General features: G+C 39.4%; 1 protein-coding gene across 1 annotated transcript in view; it reads right to left on the bottom strand.

Annotated features, from left to right (window-relative positions):
* The window catches only part of ABLIM1 (actin binding LIM protein 1), a 254,075-nt gene extending 231,047 nt beyond the window's left edge, over positions 1 to 23,028 (bottom strand). The window contains exon 1 of the mRNA XM_039871135.1: positions 22,804 to 23,028. Within this exon, the coding sequence (XP_039727069.1) occupies positions 22,804 to 22,816 (13 nt within the window). The 5' untranslated portion in view covers positions 22,817 to 23,028. The remainder of the gene's footprint in view (positions 1 to 22,803) is intronic.
* Between the last annotated feature and the right edge of the window lie 824 nt (positions 23,029 to 23,852).

The following is a 23,852-nucleotide window of genomic DNA, read 5'->3' as shown; positions in this document are numbered from 1 at the left end:
CCCAACTCCTACACTTCCTCCTAGGGAACTCATTAAAATGGAAAGCTGTGGGCATGGAGAGGAAGCGGCTGCACCTTGAATCTAAATTTACAGGAAAGTGAGTGCTATCCCCATTAGAAGTAGAGAGTCGCTTGGACAGACTGATACGGAAGAAGACCTTTGAAATAAGAAAAAGTTCCTTTCTCAGGTGATTTACAGACCGAAAACCAGGGAAGATACTGTCTTACCACTATGAAAACCTCTTAACAGTGGAGGCGTATCCTTTCAAGTCACTCTAAAGAATCTACTAGACAACACCTGGATAGGCTTATTCTTCATATACATCTTTTGAAATAATGAAAGAGAACTAGATTTAAAATCAAAAGACCTGCCAATAGCTGGGAAGGTATATGTACAACATACATCAGAAAAATGATTAATACCTTTAGGAAGAGAAATGGAGGGACATACTCCTGTCCCCTGCCTCAATATCCCACTATAAAAACAAACAAACAAACAAGCAGAAAACCTCAGGCAATTCACAAAATGAAGTATATGGGAAAAGGTCAGACTTATTCCTAATCGAAATCATGTAAGATCGAATAAGATTCTTTTCAGTCTCCACAAATGACTGACAGAGATTATTTTGAGTTAAAAGCCAGAAACTGTGAGGGTTTTATTACAAACTGCTAGTGGAAATTTCAAATGAGAAAGCCTTTCAGGAAAACAGGTTGGCAATATGTCTTTATATTATGGTACATTTGTTCGTGGCAACACTCTGTAGTCATGAAAAGGACCTGTAGTTTTTATAGACTTGGAAAGTTGATTTTGGAAAACTATTAACAAAAATAAGTACAAAAAATTACCTTCTTGTCAAACACATAAAACGTAACCTATTCATAACTTGTAGACTTCCCATACTTAATGAGAATGTTTAGGGTTACTATTAGAGCAGATTTCTTCTACCCTTAATTCTCACAGATTTTATTAACTTTAGTAGAAAGCTAGCTTATGTCAAGCTGGTTTCCTTTCTATGAAACATGAATACTCTAAGACAAAAAAGAATTAAATTTTTATATTTTACAATATAAAATAAAGGCTTTACTATATATAAAATAAACTACATATAAAACTACATATAAAATAAAGATTCTACTAAGTGTTTTTTGAAAGTCCCTGAATATTTTGTAATTGCTTTATTTTATTTTAATATTATAAAATCAATTAATTGCAAAATGCTCACACATCTCTAACAACTGTCAAAGCTCACGGTGGTTCCACACAAAAAAAAGAAAATGTGGAGAGATACACTTTATCTTTGTGTCCCATCACTATGTTACTTGAATTTATTTCCAACCATTTATATGCAAAACAAAAGAAAAATACCATTATCTGTACTCTATATGTCACTTACTTCCACAAGTAAAACATCCAGATCAGCAAGTCGATTATGGAAAAAATCTCTTCCTCATTCAATGAGCCAGTTACCTTGCTGTGCCTCAGTTTCTTCATCCGTCAAATGGGGTCATAATATTAATCTCCCTTGCTGTGTTCTGAATATTTGTGTCCTCACCACATTCATGTTAAAATTCTAACCTCCAAAGTCCATGGTATTTGTAGGTGGGGCTTTTGGGAGGTGAGTAGGTCTCAAGGATGGAGCCCTCCTGAATGCTCTTATGAAAGAGATCCCACAGAGCTCGCTTCCACCATGTGAGGACACAGCGAGAAAGTGCCAGCTGTGAACCAGGAAGAGGGCCCTTAATAAGATGTGACCGTGCTGGTGCCTTGATTTGGGGGCTTCCCAGCCTCCAGAACTGTGAGCAAAACATTTCAGTTGCTAAGCCATCCAGTCTGTAGGATTTTGTTATCACAGCTCAAACAGATGAAGACCTACCTCAAGGATTGAAAATTAATTAATCTGTGTAAAATTTTAGAACATGGTGTGGCATATAATACCTCAATAAATGTTAGCTTTTGTAATTATTATCGTTACTACTATTTTAAATTATTATCACTATTATTACATGTGAGGATATAAATAGGATATACATAATGTGGTTAAAGTGGAATTAAAGCAACTAAAAAAAAGCAACTTCAAGGTAATTTTGCCTAAAAATGAATAGAATTCCAGAATAAAATTTATATTCTGCTGGTCTTGACTTCAGGCAGTTTAATCTGGATAGTAGTAGGGCTATAGGTAGCATGTCCTGAGTGTCCCTAATAGAGGCATTATCAGATTAAGTGACTCAATTAGCTATTAAAGGTATCAGATATTTTAGAACTCAGGAAAACTAAAGGTCAATAGTAGAACCACTTGTACTTTTTGAAATTCAAATTGCCAAACCCAAATACACTGCCAGGTTTCTTGCATAAATTAGAAATAACCATCTTGGATCTTTCTGTGAAGTAATCATGTTTTTAAACTCAATTTTAAATCAGTCCAAGGGGTAAGATAATATTTTTTTTAGTTTTTGTTTTTCTTTTTCTGAAGCATGAGGAATTCTTAACCCTCTAAAAATGAAATTAGTCCTTTTTAAAACTATTCCAGGGAAGTAACCGTGAACCAATAATACATTTAAATAATAAGAAACTCTAAAGTCTGTGTTAAATATCAGGCCTGGCTGAGTGGGGGCTGTCAGCTGCCTCTGCCTCCTGCTCCCCCATCATGTTCCCTTATTCCTACAGAATGATGATGGATCCTGGAAAACGAAGACAGGGTGACCCTGTTATGTGACTCCGCAACATAAACAAAGTGTGACCTCTATAAAAAGAGGGGCTGATGCTTTCTGCAGGGACTTCATAAAATATAAAAACTAGAGTATAAATAGGATTCCTCTGGGAAACCACGTGACGAAATGAGCCGAGAAGTTGGAGAGAAGACCCTTCTCATTTCTGTGAGGACCGATGGGAATGCATCCCCTGCTGGCAACCAAAGCTGGCCTCCTAGGAGAACAGGAGCCATCACTAGGGCAAAGAAGCAGCAGTTTCATGATGGGATCAGGGCTCTATTGGTGTTATATCACAGCCTTGTTATGGTCACTCTCTAGGGAAGAAGGCAGTAAGTATGAAATTGCAGGGAAGCGCCTGTGCTTTGGAGCCTGATCGACTGGATTCGAAACAAAAGAAAATCATAGTTTTTCTTCTTCCTCACTGGACATTTATTCTCAGGCTCTATTTCTATCTCTTCCTTCTTTTCTCAGCCTCCAGACTTCAGAGCAGTGTTCCTCAACTGTCTAGAGAGAAGGGCCAGGGTTTTTTTAATTTAATTTGCAATCTACTGCGGAATGATACTATTGTAAGATGCAATAAAAATGAATTAGCAAAACAATAAAATCAAAGGGCATACATAATACAAGCGTTTGCTATAATTGCTATAAATGTTCCTAAAACTTCCTCTCAATTGTTCTCGTCTCACAGGGCGTGAGTAGGCACTAGGCTGGGGACCACCTTCAATTAGTGCTGCTCTAGACCATGCCAGTGTCTTTTTCATGTACGCTCTCTTCCTAGGTAATGTCCCCAAGCGTTATGCTGACAAATCTCCAATTTAAAGGTCTTTCTTGACCTTCCCCTGAGATAGAGACTCAAATGTACAGCTTCCTGTCTGACTACCCCTCTTGGATGTCTCGGAGACATCTCAAATTAACGCATGTTAACCGAACTCAGATGTTATTTCCCACACCGAAACTTCTGTCTCCCTATCTCCCTAAACAGAACCACAACCCTCACTCTCCCCAGGTGCTCTCTCTTTCCCTCACAGTTTAACTCCGCTCCATCAGTAATTCCTGTCAACTCCTCCTCTAACATACTCTATGAATCTATCTGCTTGTCCCCCCTCCACTGCCCTGTCCTCCTCCAAGCCAGCATCCTAACTCCCCTACCTCACTGAAAAGCCTTCCCAGCTGTTCTGATTGCTTTGCTGCCTACCTGTAACTGACAATCCCCAAGGCAGCAAAAGCGAAGCTTTAAAATGTGAATCAGAGCGCATCGTGCCCCTGCTTAACACCCTCCGCTGGGTTTTCACTCCTGTCAGAATAAATCAACTCTGCTTATACGGCACACAGGACCCTACCTGGCCTGGGCCTGGCCTCCCCTCCAGCTTTCTCCTTGATTTCGTTCTGGCAACACAAACCTTCTTTCTGTTCCTGAAATATAGCAAACTCCTTCCTGCTTCAGAACCCTCCCGTTTGCTGTTCCCTCTGCCTATAACCCTGGCTCTTGAGATCCTCAGGTGGCTGGCTCCTGCTTGTCATTCCGATCTCAGCTCAAAGGTTTCTTCTCAAAACGGTGACTCTCAGAGTCACCCGCCCATGCTCCGGCCAGTCTCTTTCACATAAAAGTGGTTTACTTTCCCTTATCACCATTTGAAATTAAGTTTTTGTGTGTCTTCGTTCGTCTTCCTCCCCTCTGCCCCCCAAGAGGGGCCCCTAACTACATTGTCCACTGCTACTCTCTGGCACCTGAACACTGCCTGAAACACATCTGGTTCCCAAAGAATATTTGTGCAACCAATAAATGAGTGATTCCAAGGAACGCCACTTAATAACCCCATAAATCTTTAATCTCGGCACCTGTTTCTTTATCTGTAAAACAGAAATGCTAATGCCTACTCCATCTAATGACTGTGAGAGGTCATTCATTCATAAATGAGGTAACATATGTAAAGCACCTGGCACAGGGCCTGGCAGGAGCATTCTGAGTGGTGGCCGAAAAGCACAGTTGACCTTGAACAACACGGCTTTGAACCGCACAGGCCCACTTTGTGAATTTTTTTTTCAGTAAATACCTACAATACTGTATATGTATTTTCTCTTTTTTATGATTATCTTAATAACATTTTCTTATCTCTACCTTACTTTAGTAGGAGAATATAGTACATAATACATATAACATACAAAATATCTGTTAACTGACTGCTTCTGTTATCAGTAAGGCTTCAGGTCAACAGTAGGCTATTAGCAGCTAAGTTCTGGGGGAGTCAAATGTTATACATGGATTTTTAACTGCACAGGGCACCCTTAACCTCCATGTGATGCAGCGATAAGGAGCTTATACTAGAACTTGATAAGTGCATTCACAGCACATATGAAATATCTTCTCGGCTCTACCAGTAAAGGTGGGGAGAGACTTTCATGGAGGAAAATGCTGAATTCTTCCAATTTTTCATGCAAGGGCTCCTGAGCCAGCAAAATTTGGGCACTTATAAGAAGATGCCCTCATTTGTACTCACTGGCTGGTAGGCCCTGGGGGAACTTGGTTTGCATTTGCATTTATACATCTTTCCTACTAAAATGCCAGCCTGGGTTTGCAGATGTCTAGATGGAACCTGGAAATCCCATTTAATTTTATATTTAGAAGGAAACTTACTTGACAACCTACCGTTTTTCTCAAATATGCCTATATAGAAATGATTCCAGTTTTAGAATCGTTTTCAAAGGAAATGGATGATAAACAATCATGCTCTTTTTTGTAACATCCAAATTATACTAAAAGCAGTATGGAAAATAGAACATGTACTCTCTGATCAGTTCCCTCAATTTATCCTTTTATAAGATTCATATAGAGCGTGTTAGCATCACATGGCTACATCTAAACCAAGAATAATAAATTTCACTCTCCAGCATTATTTTTCTAACTATTGTTTTCCCTCCTCAACCTACCTGATTCTGTCCACTTTTAAGAATATATCTGACCAAAGGCTGGCTTATTTGATCCAGTGTCATTCCATTCTTAAAATGATCCATTTTACTTTTATGCTTCAATGTATTTTTATTATGCTCTTGTAAATCTGTGTTTATCACTAATTTTAGTTGAATGAATAGGGAATTAGACCAGATTAGAAGTCCCTAGTTAACCTGGATCCTAAAAACACATCAAAGATGTTAAAGAAGAGATGATCATCACAATTCGAAAATTCCCTGGCATTCGTATTCTTTTATTTATTTATTTCCTTCTTCTTCAAGAAGTCCCTCTAACATTTCTTATAATACTAGTTTGGTGGTGATAAACGCCTTTATCTTTTTCTTGTCTGGGAAGCTCTTTATCTGTCCTTCGATTCTAAATGATAACTTTGATGGGTAGAGTAATCTGGGTTGTAGGTCCCTGCTTTTCATCACTTTGAATATTTTGTGCCAATCCTTTCCGGCCTGCAAAGTTTCTGTTGAGAAATCAGCTGACAGTGTTATGGGAGCTTCCTTGTAGGTAACTAACCACTTTTCTCTTGCTGCTTTTAGGATTCTCTCATCTTTAACCTTTGGCGTTTTAATTATGACATGTCTTGGTGTGGGCCTCTTTGGGTTCATCTTGTTTGGGACTCTCTGGATTTACCAGGATGATCACTTTGTAAGTTATCTAAATGTCTAATCACTGTGTTATATACCTGAAACTAAGATAATATGTCAACGATAATTGAAAACAATAAAAACATAAAAAATTTTTAAAAATTCCCTGGAGTGCTGAAATTCCTCCTGTCTATCCCCTTGCTTGAGAAACAGGAAGTTACAGTAGCACAAGACCAAACAAAGAACGAGGCCTGCGCTGGTGCAAGTTAGCTTGGTAAATTGCGAGCATCTTATCATCTCAACAAACTGCCCTTCGGCCTCCCAGTCCTGGCACTCTCACATGTTCCATTCAGCTAGAAAAATACTCGGAGCGAGCTGGGCACAGGCCTTCTATTCTTCAACCTACAGGCACATCGGACAGAGGAAAACACTGACTCTTCTGGTTCATAAAAGGTTAGCACTTGACGTATTAAATCAGAAGATACTGAATGAACTCTGAAAGTGAACATACTATAGCAGAATTGTTACAATGAGGGTGGATTCCGAGGAGAAGGAAGAAGAAATCATCGAGCTCTTCTACTGCTATCTTTTCGTTTCCTGAAAATAAAACTGAAGTCTAAACTAAGACGTCAATTTTTCATCGATTTCATGTTGTTATGAATTTTTAGAAAGTAGCAGATTTTAATTACAAATACTCTGTGACCCTATCATAGGAAAAAGAACTTTTTCTGTTAGATGAATTGGTCCCATGAAATCAGGTCAGGAAAGAAGCTCAGTGTTGCAGTCAAATATTACTTAAGGGCTGAGGATCCAATCTGGGAGTTTTTCTGATGGTAAATTCTCTCTCATCTCCTTCACAGGCCGACGGTCACCATGTCCCTGTATGCTGCTCGGTTCCTGCTTAGGTGTATTCCTGTAGCTTAAAAACTATTTTCCCCTCATGTTTCCTCCAAAGCAAATCTCCTTTCTCCTCAATGCTGGCTGATTTAAGTCCAAAGAAAAACAATCAGATTATACTAAGTCATTTATAAGACTTTTCCATGACATTGCATTTTGAAAGATAATACTGGTTAATACAACCCGATCTTTGATCACTATAATTCAGGCAACATAGAGATATCTTCAAACTTCTAAATCGTGCCCACTAACATAAAACAAACCTCTCATGTTTCGTGGCCATTACTAGAATAACAATGACCAGTATTTTCTTTTTGATAGGTTGTTGTGACCGCTTTAATCAGAACCACGTCTCTCACAGTATTTTAACTTGACCAATGTACTGATAATAGTTAAGAAATAGTAATAAGGGAAGTGAGGGAAAGAACTCATACACATAGAGCGCTTTCCAGACATTAGGCAGCTGACGCTGGTTTTCTCATTTAATCTACACGTTCACTCTACTAAGTCTATGGAGTCGTTATTACTATCATCCTTCTACCAAAAAAAAAAAAAAAAAAAGGAGAATCTGAGGCTAGGAAGATTTAAGTACATCCTGAAATCCACATAGTTGGTAAGAAGCAGAGGCAAAATCTGAACTCGAAAATCTATGCTTTTTTAAAATAAATTCTGTTGTCTCATAATTTAACCTCAAGAAATATGTATCAAGCTCCCACTAGGCACATGGCATCATGCTGAATTTTTTTAAATGGTTAAGACATGTAGTGTAGCCACACAAACTGAGGCCTGAATCTTAGCTCTGCCATTTCCTAGCTGTATGACCTTGGACAAGTTGCTTAATTTCCTTGAGTCTCACTCACCTCATCTTTAAAATAGGGCTAATATAAACCTCATAGAGTTTTTAGTAGGCTAAAAAATTATGACATTTACAAATAATAATTGTTAATATTCATTGGATATTAACTATGTGCTAAGTACTATATGAACTCATGTAATTCTCTCAATGACCCTATAAGAAACTTGGTATTTATGAGGAAATAGGCACAGGGAAGTGAGGGCACTTGTCCAGGGCTACCCAGCTGTAAGCGGCAGTGCTGGGATTTGAACCCAGGCAGTGTGGTTCTACACTGGTCTTAATTATCATGTTACACTGCCTCTCATTGCCTGGCACATAGTGGGGACTCAATAAATGGTAGCTTAAAAAAATGTTTCCTTTCTAAGTATGAGGAATGCAATTAAAATAAGCACGTAAATCTCCATAATACAAAGAACATTATTACTCAAGAGACCTCAAAAAAGCAGGTCTCGATCTCTCTTTCACCCTCTCAAAAGAAAGGTATTCATAGCACATAGAGATGGACTTTAAAAAGTAGACACTCTTTTGCCAGAAATTCATGAAGAAAAGGGTGGAAGGAGAGTCAAAAGCAGTTATGTTTGGGAAAGATGAACAGTCTAGCTTGATCTAAGCAAAGATTTCAAAGACAAAAAAGTGAAGTGGGGTACCCCGGTCACAAAGGGTCTTGAATGCCATGTAAGAGGAATCTGAAGGCAATTCAAGAGCAGTGGGGCGTCATGGGAATGTTTTGCATAGGGGAGCCACTGCAACCATGAAATCAAGCTGTAGAAAATTCATTAATTCAGGAGTCATTTCTCTTGTGTGTGCTTGTCTCTCCACTCTGTACACTGTGTATGCATATCCAATGAGTACGCCTCTTCCTTCTGAAAAAATTAAACTAGCCTGATATATATCACAAAGAAACCTTGAATGCAGGGGTGGAGGAATCTGAAGGTAATTCAGGAAGCAATGCAGGTCGGGGAAGCTTTCTGATGCGGGAGCCCCACGATCAAGGCTAATCTAGAAAATTAGCAGGCAGTGATACATAAAATGACGTAAAAAAGAGACACAAGGGATACTGATAAAAGTTGTCCATTTGTACAAACGACCAAGTTTACAATTCTGATTGCTTTCTTTATACATTCTTGAAATTTAAGAAGAGCATTACCTAAAAATAATTACTTAAAAGGCTTTATTAGACACTGATCACACTTTCTTAGACATGATCGCACTGAACTGCTGAAATACCAAAATGATGGGGAAACAATTATAAATCACGTGAAGTCCTGTGCTTGAATAATTCTCATTTTAATGGGAATCATGAACTAAGTTTGGAGAATTGGACTGACTATATTTTTAGCTATCATTTATGCCTATTATTTTTCAGTTCTTAAAAAGCATACATAGTAGTAAACAGACATGAAATTAGATACTGTCTCTGGTTGGCCAGCTTCCAATATGCAATCTATACAAAAGAAATCCAGAAGAAAAAGTGCAATTCAATTCTGAAATTATGCTTCTACTGTCAGATAAGCAGAGACAGACGCAAAGACAACAATGAAAACGTTATCTGTGCCTGTTTTAATACAGTCTCAGGCCTTCAGAGGTCGTGTCTACTGTGTATGCCTGTCTCTCACGCTGTTCAATGTATATGCATGTCCAATAAATTCAGCTCTTCCCTCCATTTAGTTTGCTTTCAAAAACAAACAAAAAAAACCAAAACAAAACAAAACAAAAAAAACCAAAAAAAACCCTGAAACATCCTGGTGTATATCACAGAAGACCCGTCAACAATGGCAGCTCAGATTTTTGACAGTAGTCATACTTGCACATAATCTATATCCTAGGGGATTGGTCACTATCTCAAAAACATGCTAAGAAATCATAATTTATTTGATGTGCCATTCCAAAATTCATGGGTTTGCTGAAAATATAATCATTTACCATCATACATCTTTATTTCTAAGCTTAGTCACACCCTTTATGGGGTGGTTATCTAGTTTCACAGCCTTTCCTTTCTGAAACCACAGAAGGAAGGGGTTTGCCTTCCTCTAGTAGTTATTCTTCTGGACGCTATCAAGTGCTCTAAGCCAAATGTCAAGCAATGACTGCCCATTAGCTGTTGGCTACATTTCCTTCTTTCTTGTCTCAACAATATAAGCGATCTGCAGTACAGGATATACACTTTGTTTGCTAGTTACAAATGGGCACAGTAGCCAGAGCTAAATTTTCTTCATATAGTTATTCATAAATTAAAACAATAAACACACACCCAGGATAAGACTAGGGTAGGGAGAGGGAGGTGACTGGAATCCAAAAGTTAAGGAAGCATCACTCTGAGGGGCGCGCCTTAACTCCTCTCACCTTAGTCCTAGCCCTGCACGCTTGTGCGCATGTGCAAACAACACAGAACCCAAGGATGAGTCAATACTATATAAATAAACAAGTCAAAGCCAGGGATCAGGGTTTCCCATGTTTTCTTTAAAGGCATATTCAGTTCAGGTCAACATTTAACAAAAGTGTGTTCATCTGCTCAACTCCCTCCAATGGTTCTCATTTCACTCAGCGTAAAAACCAAAGTCCTTATGCTCGTTCACAAGACAGCACATGACCGACCCTCTGACCCCCACGACCCCTCTGAACTCCCCCATCTACCAGCGTCACTGTGCCCGACACACTCCAAGCACGTGCCTGATTCGGGGTTGCAATGGCTCTTCCCCTAACGAGAATTCTTACTCTAGATCCTTGTATGACTTGTTTTCTCTTTTCCTTCTCTTTGTGTAAATGTCATCTTCTCAATGAAGCCTTCCCCGATTGCCCCCATCTCGAACTCTCCATTCCTCATCCCTGCTTCATTTCTCCAAACCATCTGATATGCTATATATTTTACTTACTTCTTAAATACAATTTTTACATAAATATAATAACATAACTCAAAACGTAAGGTCCCACTGGCAAGTAATTTTTAAAAATCTGTTTTGTGCATTGTTGCATCTACTGCGCCTAAGAGAATAGGTGCTGGATAAATATCTGTGAAATGAGTATGTGAGGTGCTGGGCAGACAGATTCAACTATGACATTGTTCCTACTATTCAAGTGGTAACGATATCCACGAATATTGCTTCCCAAATAAAGTCAAGCCTGTCAAATTATCTCCACTAGGGTCTTTGTCAATCTGTTGTTAACCTTTTGAAATTATTACCAACATTTCTTTAGAGAAGTACCTTTAAATATTCTTCATAATAAGTGCACATATATGTATAATCTAGTTTAAGCAGAATCTAAAACCCAGAGAAACACTAAGAAATGAATTTGAAAAGAGGCAGCTTGAAAAAGTAAATGTGTTGCTGGTAACATTCTGAACAAAGCTGAAGATAAATAGAATACATCCCTTTCATGGTTTTATGTCATCAATATGCACAACTTCCAAAAGCATTCTACTGAATTTTAAAAGTATGTTACAAATGACAACAATTTCTTACAAAACATTTCTTCTAACATTCTATTAATAAAAGATATTTCCATTAAATGTCATCTCTTTTACACGACCTAGTCAATGAGAGTAAAAATAGTTTTTCAAAAAAATTGTTCTAACAGGCATTAAAGTCATATTTTTTAAATTACATTTAGCATGCCGACATCAATTTCATGAAGAATAGTTTCTTCTACAATGAATAATACGAAAGTAGAAATCATTGTTTACTATAAAAAGAGCCACTGAGCATGTAAGAGCCTTTTCCCCAACTTATCTTTCAATACTTTCATTTCTTAATTGAGAAAGATGGTGTATAATTCGACTATCATGATTCTGAGGACTGAAGACTTATCCACCAAATTCATCAAAAGAGGGGGAAAAAAAGCTCAGTTAGTGATGCCTTATTGAAAAGTCAAAAACTATATAAGGTAAACAATGCTGCTTGAATGAATACTTAAATCAGTAATCCTCATTTCTCAAATGTGCATTTCCTCTTTGCCAAATAAACATTTGGTATTTTTGTTTGTTACCAGAAACAACAGGAAGAGGAATGGAAAAAACAAAGATACTGACATTTTCCTAGTCTCTTCTACTCCATACTAAAGTTGGCATTTAATTTTTTTTAAACATTAGATATGATATTCTTATATTAAGCCTTATCAGTCATGTTTCCAAATAAATTCATTCAATGAAACTAATATATATCATATGACCCTTTTTAAGAGCAAAGTTGGCCCTCTGTTAGTTTTAGGTTTGGGCTCCTTAACCAGATATGTTATAAACAACATTAAAAATGATATGCAATCAACTAACTTAAGAAGTTTCATTTTTATTGGCTTGAGAACACCAAACGCATCATGGGTTTCTCAGAAATTGTGTTGGTTATCCTAGTAAACCTGGAATCATATTCTCCAAAAGCAAAAGTGAAAAACAGACTAAAATGTTAGTGCCGTGACTTCAGAAAGCAGCCAGCCCCTTCCCCAACCCCTTTGCCCAAGTAACATGACATAAAATGCTGCCAACTCTGCTTCTGCTGCTGAAACTCCAGCCAAGAGTTAAACATTACAGGAATTTAGTCAAAGTCAAATTTAGTCATCTGATCTAGAAATTCATTTTTAGCTTCAGGACTTGGAAGTGGAGAGTCTTCTGAGATCATCCAGGGAAGAGATGGGAATACCAGGTGAGGGTCTGTTGTATGATGCGCCCGCAATCACACAGCTGCAGGAGCAGAACTCAACGTAAAACTCAAGTCTCCCAACTCCTCATACAATTCTTCCCACGAGCACGCAATGCCTCCTTTGGAGGGCCCGCCATTTTGGTTATCTTTAAGTGAGGACATTTGGATTCAACCGAAAAAAGAATTAACTTTCCGATTTTGTTTTTTAACTGAGGATATCAAATGACCATGAATAAGAATAAATAATCCAGCCTTTGGGTAATATATTAGCACCAGATTATTTGGTCAACATCTTGTCCTAAAAGCAATGGATCATTTTAGAAAAAATTAATCCCATAACAAACAGGCAATGAGGTTGGCTTTAGAAGAAGCAAGAAAAAATAAATATTCTTTTTTTTTCCTCTGGGCTAGAAGTGGTCTGTCCGTTGGCATGAATGAAGAAAACGTCTGTAACATTTTCTAGTGCTGGAAAAACAAGCTGTTCCTAGCTAGGCAGAGACTGAGGAACCAGCACAGGACAGAGCCCAGGGCAAGTCAAGCACAGAAGGGTGTTTGAAGTATTCTCTGGACCACGTTCTCTTACCATTTTCTCTGAACCAACAGTAAAACCTCATTGAAAGTTACAGTCTAATATCTAAGGCTTTGTTCTAAAAACCTCAGAAAAACATTTGCACAAAGATGTTCAGTGCAGCACTGTCTGTAAAAGCAAACAAACACAGTATCTATCCATAAAGGACTATTAAATCAGGTATAGTGCAACCTTATGCTTGAACACCATGCAGTCATAAAAAATAAGCTATATCTGTATGCACTAATATGGAAAGATCTCAAGATATATTATGTGAAAAGGGCAATGTGGTTTTTTTAAAGTCAGTAGGTAAGTAGATAGCAGTCTTATTGGTAATAAATGCATCAATTTTGGTATCTTATTACACATAAACTTTTCTCTGGAATTGAATCTAAGCAGCTGAGAATAGTGCTTACTTCAAGGAACGGGGACATTTCACTTTTCATTTGTTATTTAAATTGTTCTGTTTGAATTTAACTGTATGTATATATTTCTCTTTTATATCAAAAGTTTCCCTGGACAGTGGGATTATAGTTCTTAGGATTGAAAAAGAAGCTTTTAGCTTTTTAGCTTTTTGCTTTCCGAATTACACCTTAGTTATCAGTTATGCTGTGGTGAGGAGCCTCTGGCCAAAGCAGCTGACAGAGACCAGTTTGGGTGTGGGTAGGACAGGTGACCAGAGGCCCCAGCAAATATTTCATATTATGTTTTAATATCCAGTAGGACTAATCTCCTTGAATTACACTTCTTTTTAAGAATTTCACATATTTCATTTTATAAAATGAATAACAGTATCATAAAAAAGATTCTATTGGCATTTTAATTAGAATTTCACTTCTTATATAGAGATATTTAAAGAAAATTATTTTTTTTACAATATTGTGTCATCTTACGAAAGAGCACAGTAGGTCTCTCCAATGACTTAAATTTTTTATGCTCCTCGGTGTAGTTTTTAAATTTTCCTCATATTGCTCTTGTATGTTATATTTAACTTCAAATGTCTTATTCTTAATATTTAATATGCTTAATTACCGATGAAAAAATTTACAACTGTGTTTGGAATACTTTTCCACCACTTCTCCAATTGGCGAATTTCACTCATTCTTCAAGGCCCCATTCCAATACCACTTGCTTTGTAAAAGTCTTCTTTGGCCCAGTATTCATCCAATCGGGATGGCCCAGGTCCTTCCGCTGTGCTCCTGCAACACTTTGTAGGTAGCATCATCACGCCAGGTCATAGTGTGCTGCAACTTCTGTACTCAGATCTCTCACCTTCATTAGTCTGGGAGCTCTGTAACTACAGGAGCTAGTACCCCTCAAGCCTAGCTCATAGCAAGCACTCGGTGATTACACTGAATAAATGAATGAATGAATGAATGAATGCCATAATCATAGAATATGTTTCTTCATATTTCAGTAGCATTTTTGCAATGCTAACAGTGATAACATTAATAAATGGTAGAATTTGGAATAATGTGATGACAGGGTTTTTTCCCCCCTAAACACATACCATGTTTAAAAATGCAGAAAATTATCTGTAAAATAGTCTGTGTAGAACTATCCTTCGGTTTCCTATCTCACTCAGTCTCACTCATATCCTCACAGTGGCCTTAAAAGGACCAATCTGACCACTATCTCTCTGACTCCATCTCCATCCCTCTCCCCTGTACTCTCTGATCTAGCCACACTGGACTCCCTGCTGGTCCGAGGACACACAAGCAGGGTAGATCTCAAGGCTTATGACTGCTTATCTCACAGCATAGAAAACCCTTCCACTAGAATCCGCGTGACCCCCTCGTTTCCCTCAGGTCTCTGCTCAAATGTCACTTTATCAAAGAGGACTTCCGCTAACATCTCATATGAAATAGCACCTTCCCTTCCCTCTCTCTCATCTCCCCAGCGTTCTCTCTTCTACTTGCTTTTTATTTTCCTTCATAGCACTTTAGTACCACCTGTCACGATAAATGTTGATTTGGTAAGTAGCTATCTCACCTCAATATGTAGAACAACTTAAGCACTTAGCAGGTGTTCAGTTAATACTGAATGACAGGATAAATGAATACATTATTTATAAGTGTAATTCTACAATATAGATAAAAGTGTCTAATCAGAGAATATATTCCCCTAAAATAAATAGTAACTTAGGAACTGGTGAGTAAACTAAACCATCACTGATGCTCAGGCTCATTACTCACCCAAATGCTTAAATGAATCCAAATTAAGCTTCTCTTATTTTACACAGAATAACAACAACAAAAATCTCCCTACGATCCATTAGAGATCGCCAACCCTAACCTCTTTTCTACATTTTTTAATATTAAAAAATTACGGCTTTCCTCCCCTCCCTCCTTCCCCCAGACTCTGGGACTCCTCTCCTTCTGTTCATTCCCACTTGGAGCTGAAAGCCAGAAATAGCTGTTTACTTCATTGTCCTCATTTCCCTTCATTGTTACCATTCAGTTCTCTGGTGCCTACCCTGTTGTGGATGTGTTTTTTAAATGAATTCCCAATTAAGTGGAGAAAGAAAAGCATGAATAAAGACCTTGGACACAGTTTTAAGCACAACATATTATAGGATATTTCTTTATCTATTTATAACATGACTCTAACATAGTTACATACATACCATCAAATATTATTCACATATGTAATAATGTTAAAGAGCTGGAGAAAGAACACACTATACAAAATAAAGAACTTTAATTTATTAAAATGTGAATAACAATAATTGTGCATGTAGAGCTCTTTCTCTGATGAACCTAAAAAAAAAAGAAATTAACAAAGACCCAAATCATATGACCTCTAATCAATCAGCGAGTAATTTTGAGTTCTTGACCCACAACTCCTGCTTTCATTTTTATTCTAATGCAGGGCTCAATAATATAAAGAATTTTATAAATATATCTGGTACATAATGACTTGCCCACCCAATAATTATAAAACGAAATATGAACAATTCCTTCATAGTGGTAAATGCATGTTAGATAATTTTCTCAATAAAATAATACAATGAACTCGGGAAATAAATCTCAAATACATTGGCAGAAAGTCATTAAGTAAGAAGTGAGTCCAAAAATAACTGTAGGTAAATCAAACTACACATTTTAAAGCTGCTTTGATCTTGCATTAACCAGAAGAAATGGAGCCACTCATTTAAAATGACTATGGAAGGACCAAAGGCACTAAACACTTCCTTCCCACAATAGTTCTTTCTCTAGGTAACCTATCCCACTAGAAGAAAACTATTATGTGAATTACCAACCAACCAACAAACAAAAAAATATTCCAAAAATTCATTTGAGTTTGACTTTGTAGTAAATGTTAGTCTACAACAGCAACTACAAATGAGCATACTTACTTCCCATGTGAGTAAACAGCCCAGAATGTGCTGGATCAAAGGGGAGGAAATAGCCAGCCCAGGGTTTAAGTTAAATTTTGATGTTGATAATATACAGTGTGGCTAATACTATAGGCAGAGATTCAGATATTGACCCAAATTCTACCTTTCGAGACCAAGGAATACACTGACACCTAAACACATGCTAGCTAAAAACACCACTAGTAAGGAGGAACGCAGTCCCAATTTGCCTGGGATAGCCCACTAAACACCTGTTGTCCCAGCATCCCATCAGGTTTAGCATTTGTCCTAGACAGAAGAATCTTATTTGGATGACAACTTATATGGTGCATGTAAAACAAGGTATATATTTAAATGTGATCGATTAATATTGATCAGCTCCTATTTGCTCCGGCCTCATTCAATCACAAATTCTAACACGTTTTAATATTTCTCCACCTAAAAAATCATAACAATCCTCACCCCAGAGTGCTTAATAAATATTTGTTAAATGACTTCATCAATTAACATATTGGCATATCAGATCAGGAATGGATTTGGAATAAATCTGGCTATTCTAGGAAAGAGGTTCAATAAATACTTGCTGATTAAATATCAGTGGGGTGGGTCAATCAAAAGAGTTAACCACTGTCCATCACATTGTCTTCCTGTTTGCTGTTAAGAAATTGCCAGATAATGGCTGGCATTTCTGAATGTTCTTAGGGGCAGGGAAGAGAAGAAAGCATGTATTTTCTGTGGAATCCCTTTTATACCTAATATAAATTGCAACTCTCTCAGCTTCTATTTTATTCTTAATAAAGAAAAATGTTATCGTTCAATTTACATCGGCAAATACTTACGTTATACCCAAATCCAATGTCTCTATTTTCTATGCTTAATAGTCTTGTTTAATCTGTAACAATCCCTCTGTCGAGCGTGTGCACTCACGTTCTCTCTCTCGCTCCCTCTCTCTTCTCACCTCTTAATACAGTCCCACCCTCCAGTTTGTAGGTGAGTTGGTTTGGGCCCCAAGGTGTTGTCTGTGACAGAATGATCACATTTGTATTCTAGACCATGAGGTATTCACAAAGGCAGCAAAGAGTATACCCCAACTCTTGTGGGGGAGGAAACAAGAGCCAAAAATGAGAGTGCCCAGTAGAGCCTACAGGAAACACAGGGTTCGCTCTGTCCATGCGGCAGCATCATAGGTACATGTTTAGTCTTGCCACACCATCGCCACAGTGGGTGACAACATGGGCTGCAGGAGAAGACCACAGAACTTCAAAATGCTTCTTAAGAAGTCCTTAAATGAACAAAACAGGTTCTTTTTGGCACTAGCTGCTATGTATTTTGAAAAAGAACAACCCCACTGTCTAGTGAAGGCAATATGTGCTGTCAGTTTTTAGTGACATTATAAAATTTAATGGATTTAGACAGACAGCTGTATTTCAATGATGTAAGTTTGATTATAAACTCCAGGAAGGCTGAATAGATAGATACCTATTGGAAAAATGGGTGGATAAAAGGATGGAAGGATGATATTCTTAGAGACTGTTGCTTTAATTAGGGTGAAATGCTAGCCACTCTCATTTGTTTTCCTTCTTCTACCCAAGGACATTAGAAACAAATGATTAAGCAGACAATGGCAGCCACAAGTGAAGTAGAGTTCAAGTCTTAATAATTAGCATCTTATGAATGGAGCGACAAAATGTCAAATTGTATCGAGTGACTAGTAGTACTTATGTCAATGAACACTCATGTGAATGAAGTTGGAGAAGAACCTGAAACCACAGGCTCCTGAAAAAAGAAATGTTTCTCCCGTAAAAGACGATGACTAATTTGCTATCTGAAAGATACTGTTCCATAAATTTTACAAAATTTCATCTTTCATTTTAAAGTAGTGCTGTTTTGTTTCTCTCTAAAACTGAGGGAACTAGTAATGTGCATGTAAAAATAGAGTCAGTGAAGAATGCACACTTGTTCCTGGGGGAATGGGCTTTCCATTCATGTTGCTGGGTGGTTGTGCATTTGGCCCTCCCGAGTGCCAGCACTCTTAGTGCTGGGATGCTCTGGGGTCAGGTACAAAACTAAAGATAAGGCTCAGATAGCCTAATCTGTCACATGAAAAGAAACACAAGGAAAGGCTCTTGGCAAAATTTCTTCCTAAATGAGAACTGTGGTCATGGTCGGGATAAAATGTAACTCACTGCACTATAATTGGGCAAAAAAATACCATCTCTAATATTGTGGGCAGTGGAACAATAACCAGGGGTGAGTTATTCTGAATGTACTGAGGACAGACCTCCCACTTGTCTTCTTTACATCTATAGTTCTCTATAGGAAAGCCTTAGGAAAAGACTTTGGTGTAAGTAAAGGCTTACTAGTTTGATACATCATTCCCTCGTCTTCCCCACTCTTCACTTCCTCCCAACTGCAAATCCTGTACCCCCTCACGCATCACTGACTCCTTGCTCTCTACATATCCTGCCCTTTCGCCCCTTCTGGAAGGAAACCATATTTTTCAGTATTCTACTGCCAAATTCCTATTCACCCTTCAAGATCCAGCTTCAAATTCGAAGCTGTTTCCAGTCACGATTAGTTGACCCTTCCATACCGGCTGAATCATTCCTGGATGATAATCTTTATCAGCTGTGTACATAACTTTACACACAGACAACACACACACACACACACACACACGCACATACACACACACACACACACACACGCACACTTCAGTGTGAGCTCCTGTGGCAGGCAGACTAACCTTTTTTCATTTTGTCTACCTAGCCCCTAGCTGTTGCATTAAGTGATATCAACTTTTAAATAAGATCAGAAATATGTATATGTTAATAAAATCAGTTATCCAAACAAGAATTTGATTAATCCCTGAACCACACACACATACGATGACTTTGTACTTATAGCTTAAAATATAAGAACTGGTCTAAGAATTGGTTTTATTACAAATTCAAGGACACACACATTAAATATATTAGAGTCACTGCCTATGAGAAGAGAGAATGAGATGGGAGGATGGGGATAAAAAAATATACCAATAAATAAATTAAACAAGAAAGAGGTCTGATGAGCTGATGATGATAGCCAGCCATAACTTGAGAAGGATGATTAACTCAACCTTCTCTAAATTAAAAAAAAAAAAGTAATGCTGTTCACAGATACAATGTAGAAATAATTCAACCTTCTGAAAATCTTTTCTGAAACATAATTTTTCCACATGTGAGATACCAATGTCAAAAATTATTTCTCTCATGTAAAAAAAAAATCTATTGAAATGGAACCCATTTATTTTAAATGCAAAAGAAGGACTTCCAGGAAGTGTAGTGTGTTGCTGTTTTGATTTATTTTAATACCCAAACTACTAATGACTAAACATGGCTTTCGAATATATCTTCTTTTTTCAGTTTGATAAACTGCTTGAGAGTTGTGTAACTCAGAGAGAAGAAAAACTGTAGCTGATAAAGGTCAGAAAAATTGCCTCACTTAACACCAAATAAGGACTCTTGGTACATTAATCTTTATGACATCACTGTGAAAGAATCTGATAAAGGCATAGTGATAAAATGAGTGGCATAACAAGCGAAGCTACAAGAGGTAAAAGAAGAAACAGAACGAACTCTCCTCTTTGTCAATGAACAGTTACGTGTACCTTGAGCTCTACTGTAAGCATGGAAGCTGAAGAAGTCAATGAAAATGAGTGTAGCTCTGATTCCGATATTCCCTATGTACCCCAACCTTATGAAAGAGTCACTGTCCGGCAGAGGGCTTTGCTGCTACTCTATAAAGCTGATGGCAGTCCTCACCACCTCTCTGCTTTCAGTGGATACTGCCAGGGACTCGGCTCAGTCTGCAACTAAAACTCATGCCAAACTTAGGACAATGGAGTCAATCATGCCCAACCATCTCCCTCATTACTGCAATATCGATCATGGAAAAGACAGAGAGTCCCCATACCTGCTCATTTCCTCAATCCTCGGTGTCATTAGCAAGTGTCCATGGAGATGTTTCTAAATGTACCGAGAATTCCAAATTATTTACAAAGGCCGTTTCTTTTAAATCTCAAATACGAGGCATTTTCTCTCTTTTCTTAGTCAATCAATGATTGTGATGTTTACTATAATATTCAAAGGACTAATAATAGAGAAGCAGTAAGACAAAGTGGATGCGATCAGAAGTCAGACAGAGCTGGGTGGACATCAGGACCTCCCACTTATCAACTATTTGAGCTCGGATAAGTTATGTAACCCTCAAAAACCTCGGTACCCTCATCTGTAAAATGGGGAGGTGATGACAGTATCTATTTGCCTCAGTTATTGTGAAGATAAAATGACACATGTCAAAATAAAAATCATGCAATAATTGACATAAAAATCATGCAATAATTGATAGTTATTATCATGTTCCTCCTGCCTCTGCAAGATTAGTCAGATTTTAAACAGTTAAATGCTAAATATCAACATGGGATTTGAGGGGGAAACAAGACAGCCGAGTGAGATGTCTGCGTCTGACTCCAAATCATCCTGCTTGAAACCAAGTTCAAGAAGAACTATTTGAGAACTCAGGACCAATCCAGCACTCTAGCCCTCTGAATCACTAGGGCCCTCTTCACTTCATATCCTCAGATAAACCACAGAGACCCTGGAGGGGCCAGAGACCAGGTGACACTGGGGAGGTTACCTAATGAACTTGATACTTCCTAGGACACACCAACGTTCCCAGTAGTTACCTATGGTGTGCAAGGCTCTGTACTCAGGGGTTTGGGTGGTGTAGGGCTGGACCAGAAGTGGACTCTGACCACAGAGAGTTTTACAACCTATGAGAGATATTCCCCCACACGTTCCTGGTTGTACATGGGACAGACGGAGGTCAGAATGGAAAGCCTCAGTCTTAGAATACAGTTCAGAGATTGTACAGCTGGAGTCACTCAGAAGATCCCATATACATATCCGGTCCCCTAAAATCATATCTGTTCCACCCTCTTTTTTTCTTTCTCCAACATGCACACATTATTAGGCGTCATTAGGCGGGTACCATTTCTGAGCCCCATATCACCTCTGTAGCCTCATATCTGCAAATATAAATTCTGTCATTCCACCCAGCCCTTATCATTCCATTTCCAGGTACAGAACCAACCAATCATATTGCTAGATCAACAAAAACCAGTTTCCTTAAAAAGGAAATTAAACATTCTGGATAGAAATTACTCTATTCATGACGTGCACGGGAATGAATCCTGAAAAGCAGCACTTAACCATCCAACACATGTCATCAAATTCCTAAACACTCCCCCTCCCCCAAAAAGCAGGGTTAACCCTTCAGAGTTAAAAAAGAAAAAAAGAAAACTCTGTAACTCCTCCTATGAGTTTCAGGGTGTCCAGCGGGGTGGGATTATTGCTTTGCAAACACTCTTTCTAAAAATAACATTTCCCTTGCGTGCTCATGGTAAAACAACCAAATCACTTCATTTTCATTGCTGGCAAGCTGCACAATGACTTGATCTCTTTAATATTTCACTCATAGTAGCAGCCACCGAGCTATGACTAACCCGCTCTCCCCAGCATCACCACTGGCTCCAGATGGTAAGAAATACATTCCCTTCACTCTTGCCTGAAAAGATGTTCTGATTTTTTTTCTTTCACCCAGTTTCACCTGCAGTAACTGTTTCACTTCAGAAAGAAAACCGTGAGTGTGTGTCTGTGTGTGGGGGAGATGGGGTGGGCGGGGGATTAATGCAAATAGGAGTGCAGGTAGGGAATTTACTTTTTCTAATGGTGTGTAAGCACTGCAGCTTTAAATCTTACTGCATCAAGCCCTGGATTCCTTCCATAACCGAGCTGCAAAATGGTAACAAGAAAGGAGGAAAAAAAAATACCTCTTCCTCCCTCCGGGCCAGCCCTTCAGCCGGTTCCCCAGCCGGACAGGCAGCAGTGAGCCCATCCCCCACGCTCTCCAGGCTCAGACCTGCAGCTTGTACAGGTGAGCTGGGCACCGACCTTAGCAGTCAGGCTTCGCCCACACCCGGGGATCAAGGTCAAGGGCAAGGGCTTCCTTGCACTCCCCAGAGCCTAGAGATCTGATGGCAAAGTTTCAGGCCGGATTGGGGCCAGCGCGGCTCTCGCAGGCCCTCGCCCTCCCGCACCTGCCTGGCCCGCCCTGGTCTGCACCCTGACCCGCGCCGTGAGGCACCCGGCCTGGGCGCGGGATCCGTGGCCAGTGCGCACCTGGCCCCTACTCACCCCTTGCGGACATGGTTCAAGGAGCAGGAGCCGAAGCAGCGAGCGCAGAGGAGAAACCCGGCAGGGCGTGGAAAGGAAAATATCCCCGAAACGCACACCCGCGCAAACGCGCCCGCGGTGGGGAGGCGGCTCGCAGCCTGGGGACGCCTCCCGCAGGACACCTGGATGCCTGGGGACGAGCGGCCAAGGGGACCCGCCGCCGGGGCAAAGCAACGCTGACAGCTAGGGGCCCGCGCTGGGCGGGGCCCGGCTCCCCCGCCTCCCCTGGCCCGCCCCGGCCCGCCCACCCGGTCCAGCAGCCGCTGGGGACACGCCGCTCGCTCTGCCGCGGCGCCAGGCGGGGCTTTTGTCCCCAAGCGCGGTGAGGCGTGCAATAGTAAGTGTCAGCTCTCCCCCTCCCCCAACCCGCATTATTAATTAAAAATAATAATTAATAATATCATTGCTGTTAGTAGTGGCTTTCTAGCCTCCCGCTTTGGTCCCAGAGAAAGAAAAGGAGAGCTGTTCTGTTCCTCCACTAAGTGATGCCCTTGCCAGGGGAGGAAATCCTCTCTTGCCTGAGGGGGCTTGGCCCTTAGGGGGAAGAAGGCCTTGGGCTGTCCGCTCGCGGATCAAAGCAAAATTAAAAACCCACGAGCCCAAAGTGAGCTAGGTGGGATGGGAGGGACTTTTATTTCAGCAATCCTTAGGTAAGTCCTGGAGAGCAGGGTACCCAGCATCCTGTCTTGAATCAAATGACACTCCTCTAGAGACACATTTGATTCACTGATTAACTCTGAAGAGTCAGAGCTGGGCTGGGCTGGAGAGTAGGGCAAACAATCTACACAAATCCACTTTATCTATATATCAGGGTAAAAACAAGAAAATAGTCAGACTGCCCTGGAGGTTTATCAGCTAGAGCTTGATGCTAGTAAGCAACACGGCAAAAGCCACCAGATCCAGAAGTTCTAAACTAAGGAAGTGGGATTCTAAGCTTGGGAGAACAAGCCGTTTCTTCAGCCTGGAAGACTGGTGGAAGGATGCCGCGTGTCAGGAATTCATTCACTCCC

This window comes from Pteropus medius, unplaced genomic scaffold (assembly GCF_902729225.1).
Source record: "Pteropus medius unplaced genomic scaffold, Ma_sr-lr_union100, whole genome shotgun sequence".
In the NCBI taxonomy this organism is placed as follows: domain Eukaryota; kingdom Metazoa; phylum Chordata; class Mammalia; order Chiroptera; family Pteropodidae; genus Pteropus; species Pteropus medius.
The sequence above is the reverse complement of the archived record's forward strand: the minus strand, read 5'-3'. Positions and strand labels throughout refer to the sequence as shown.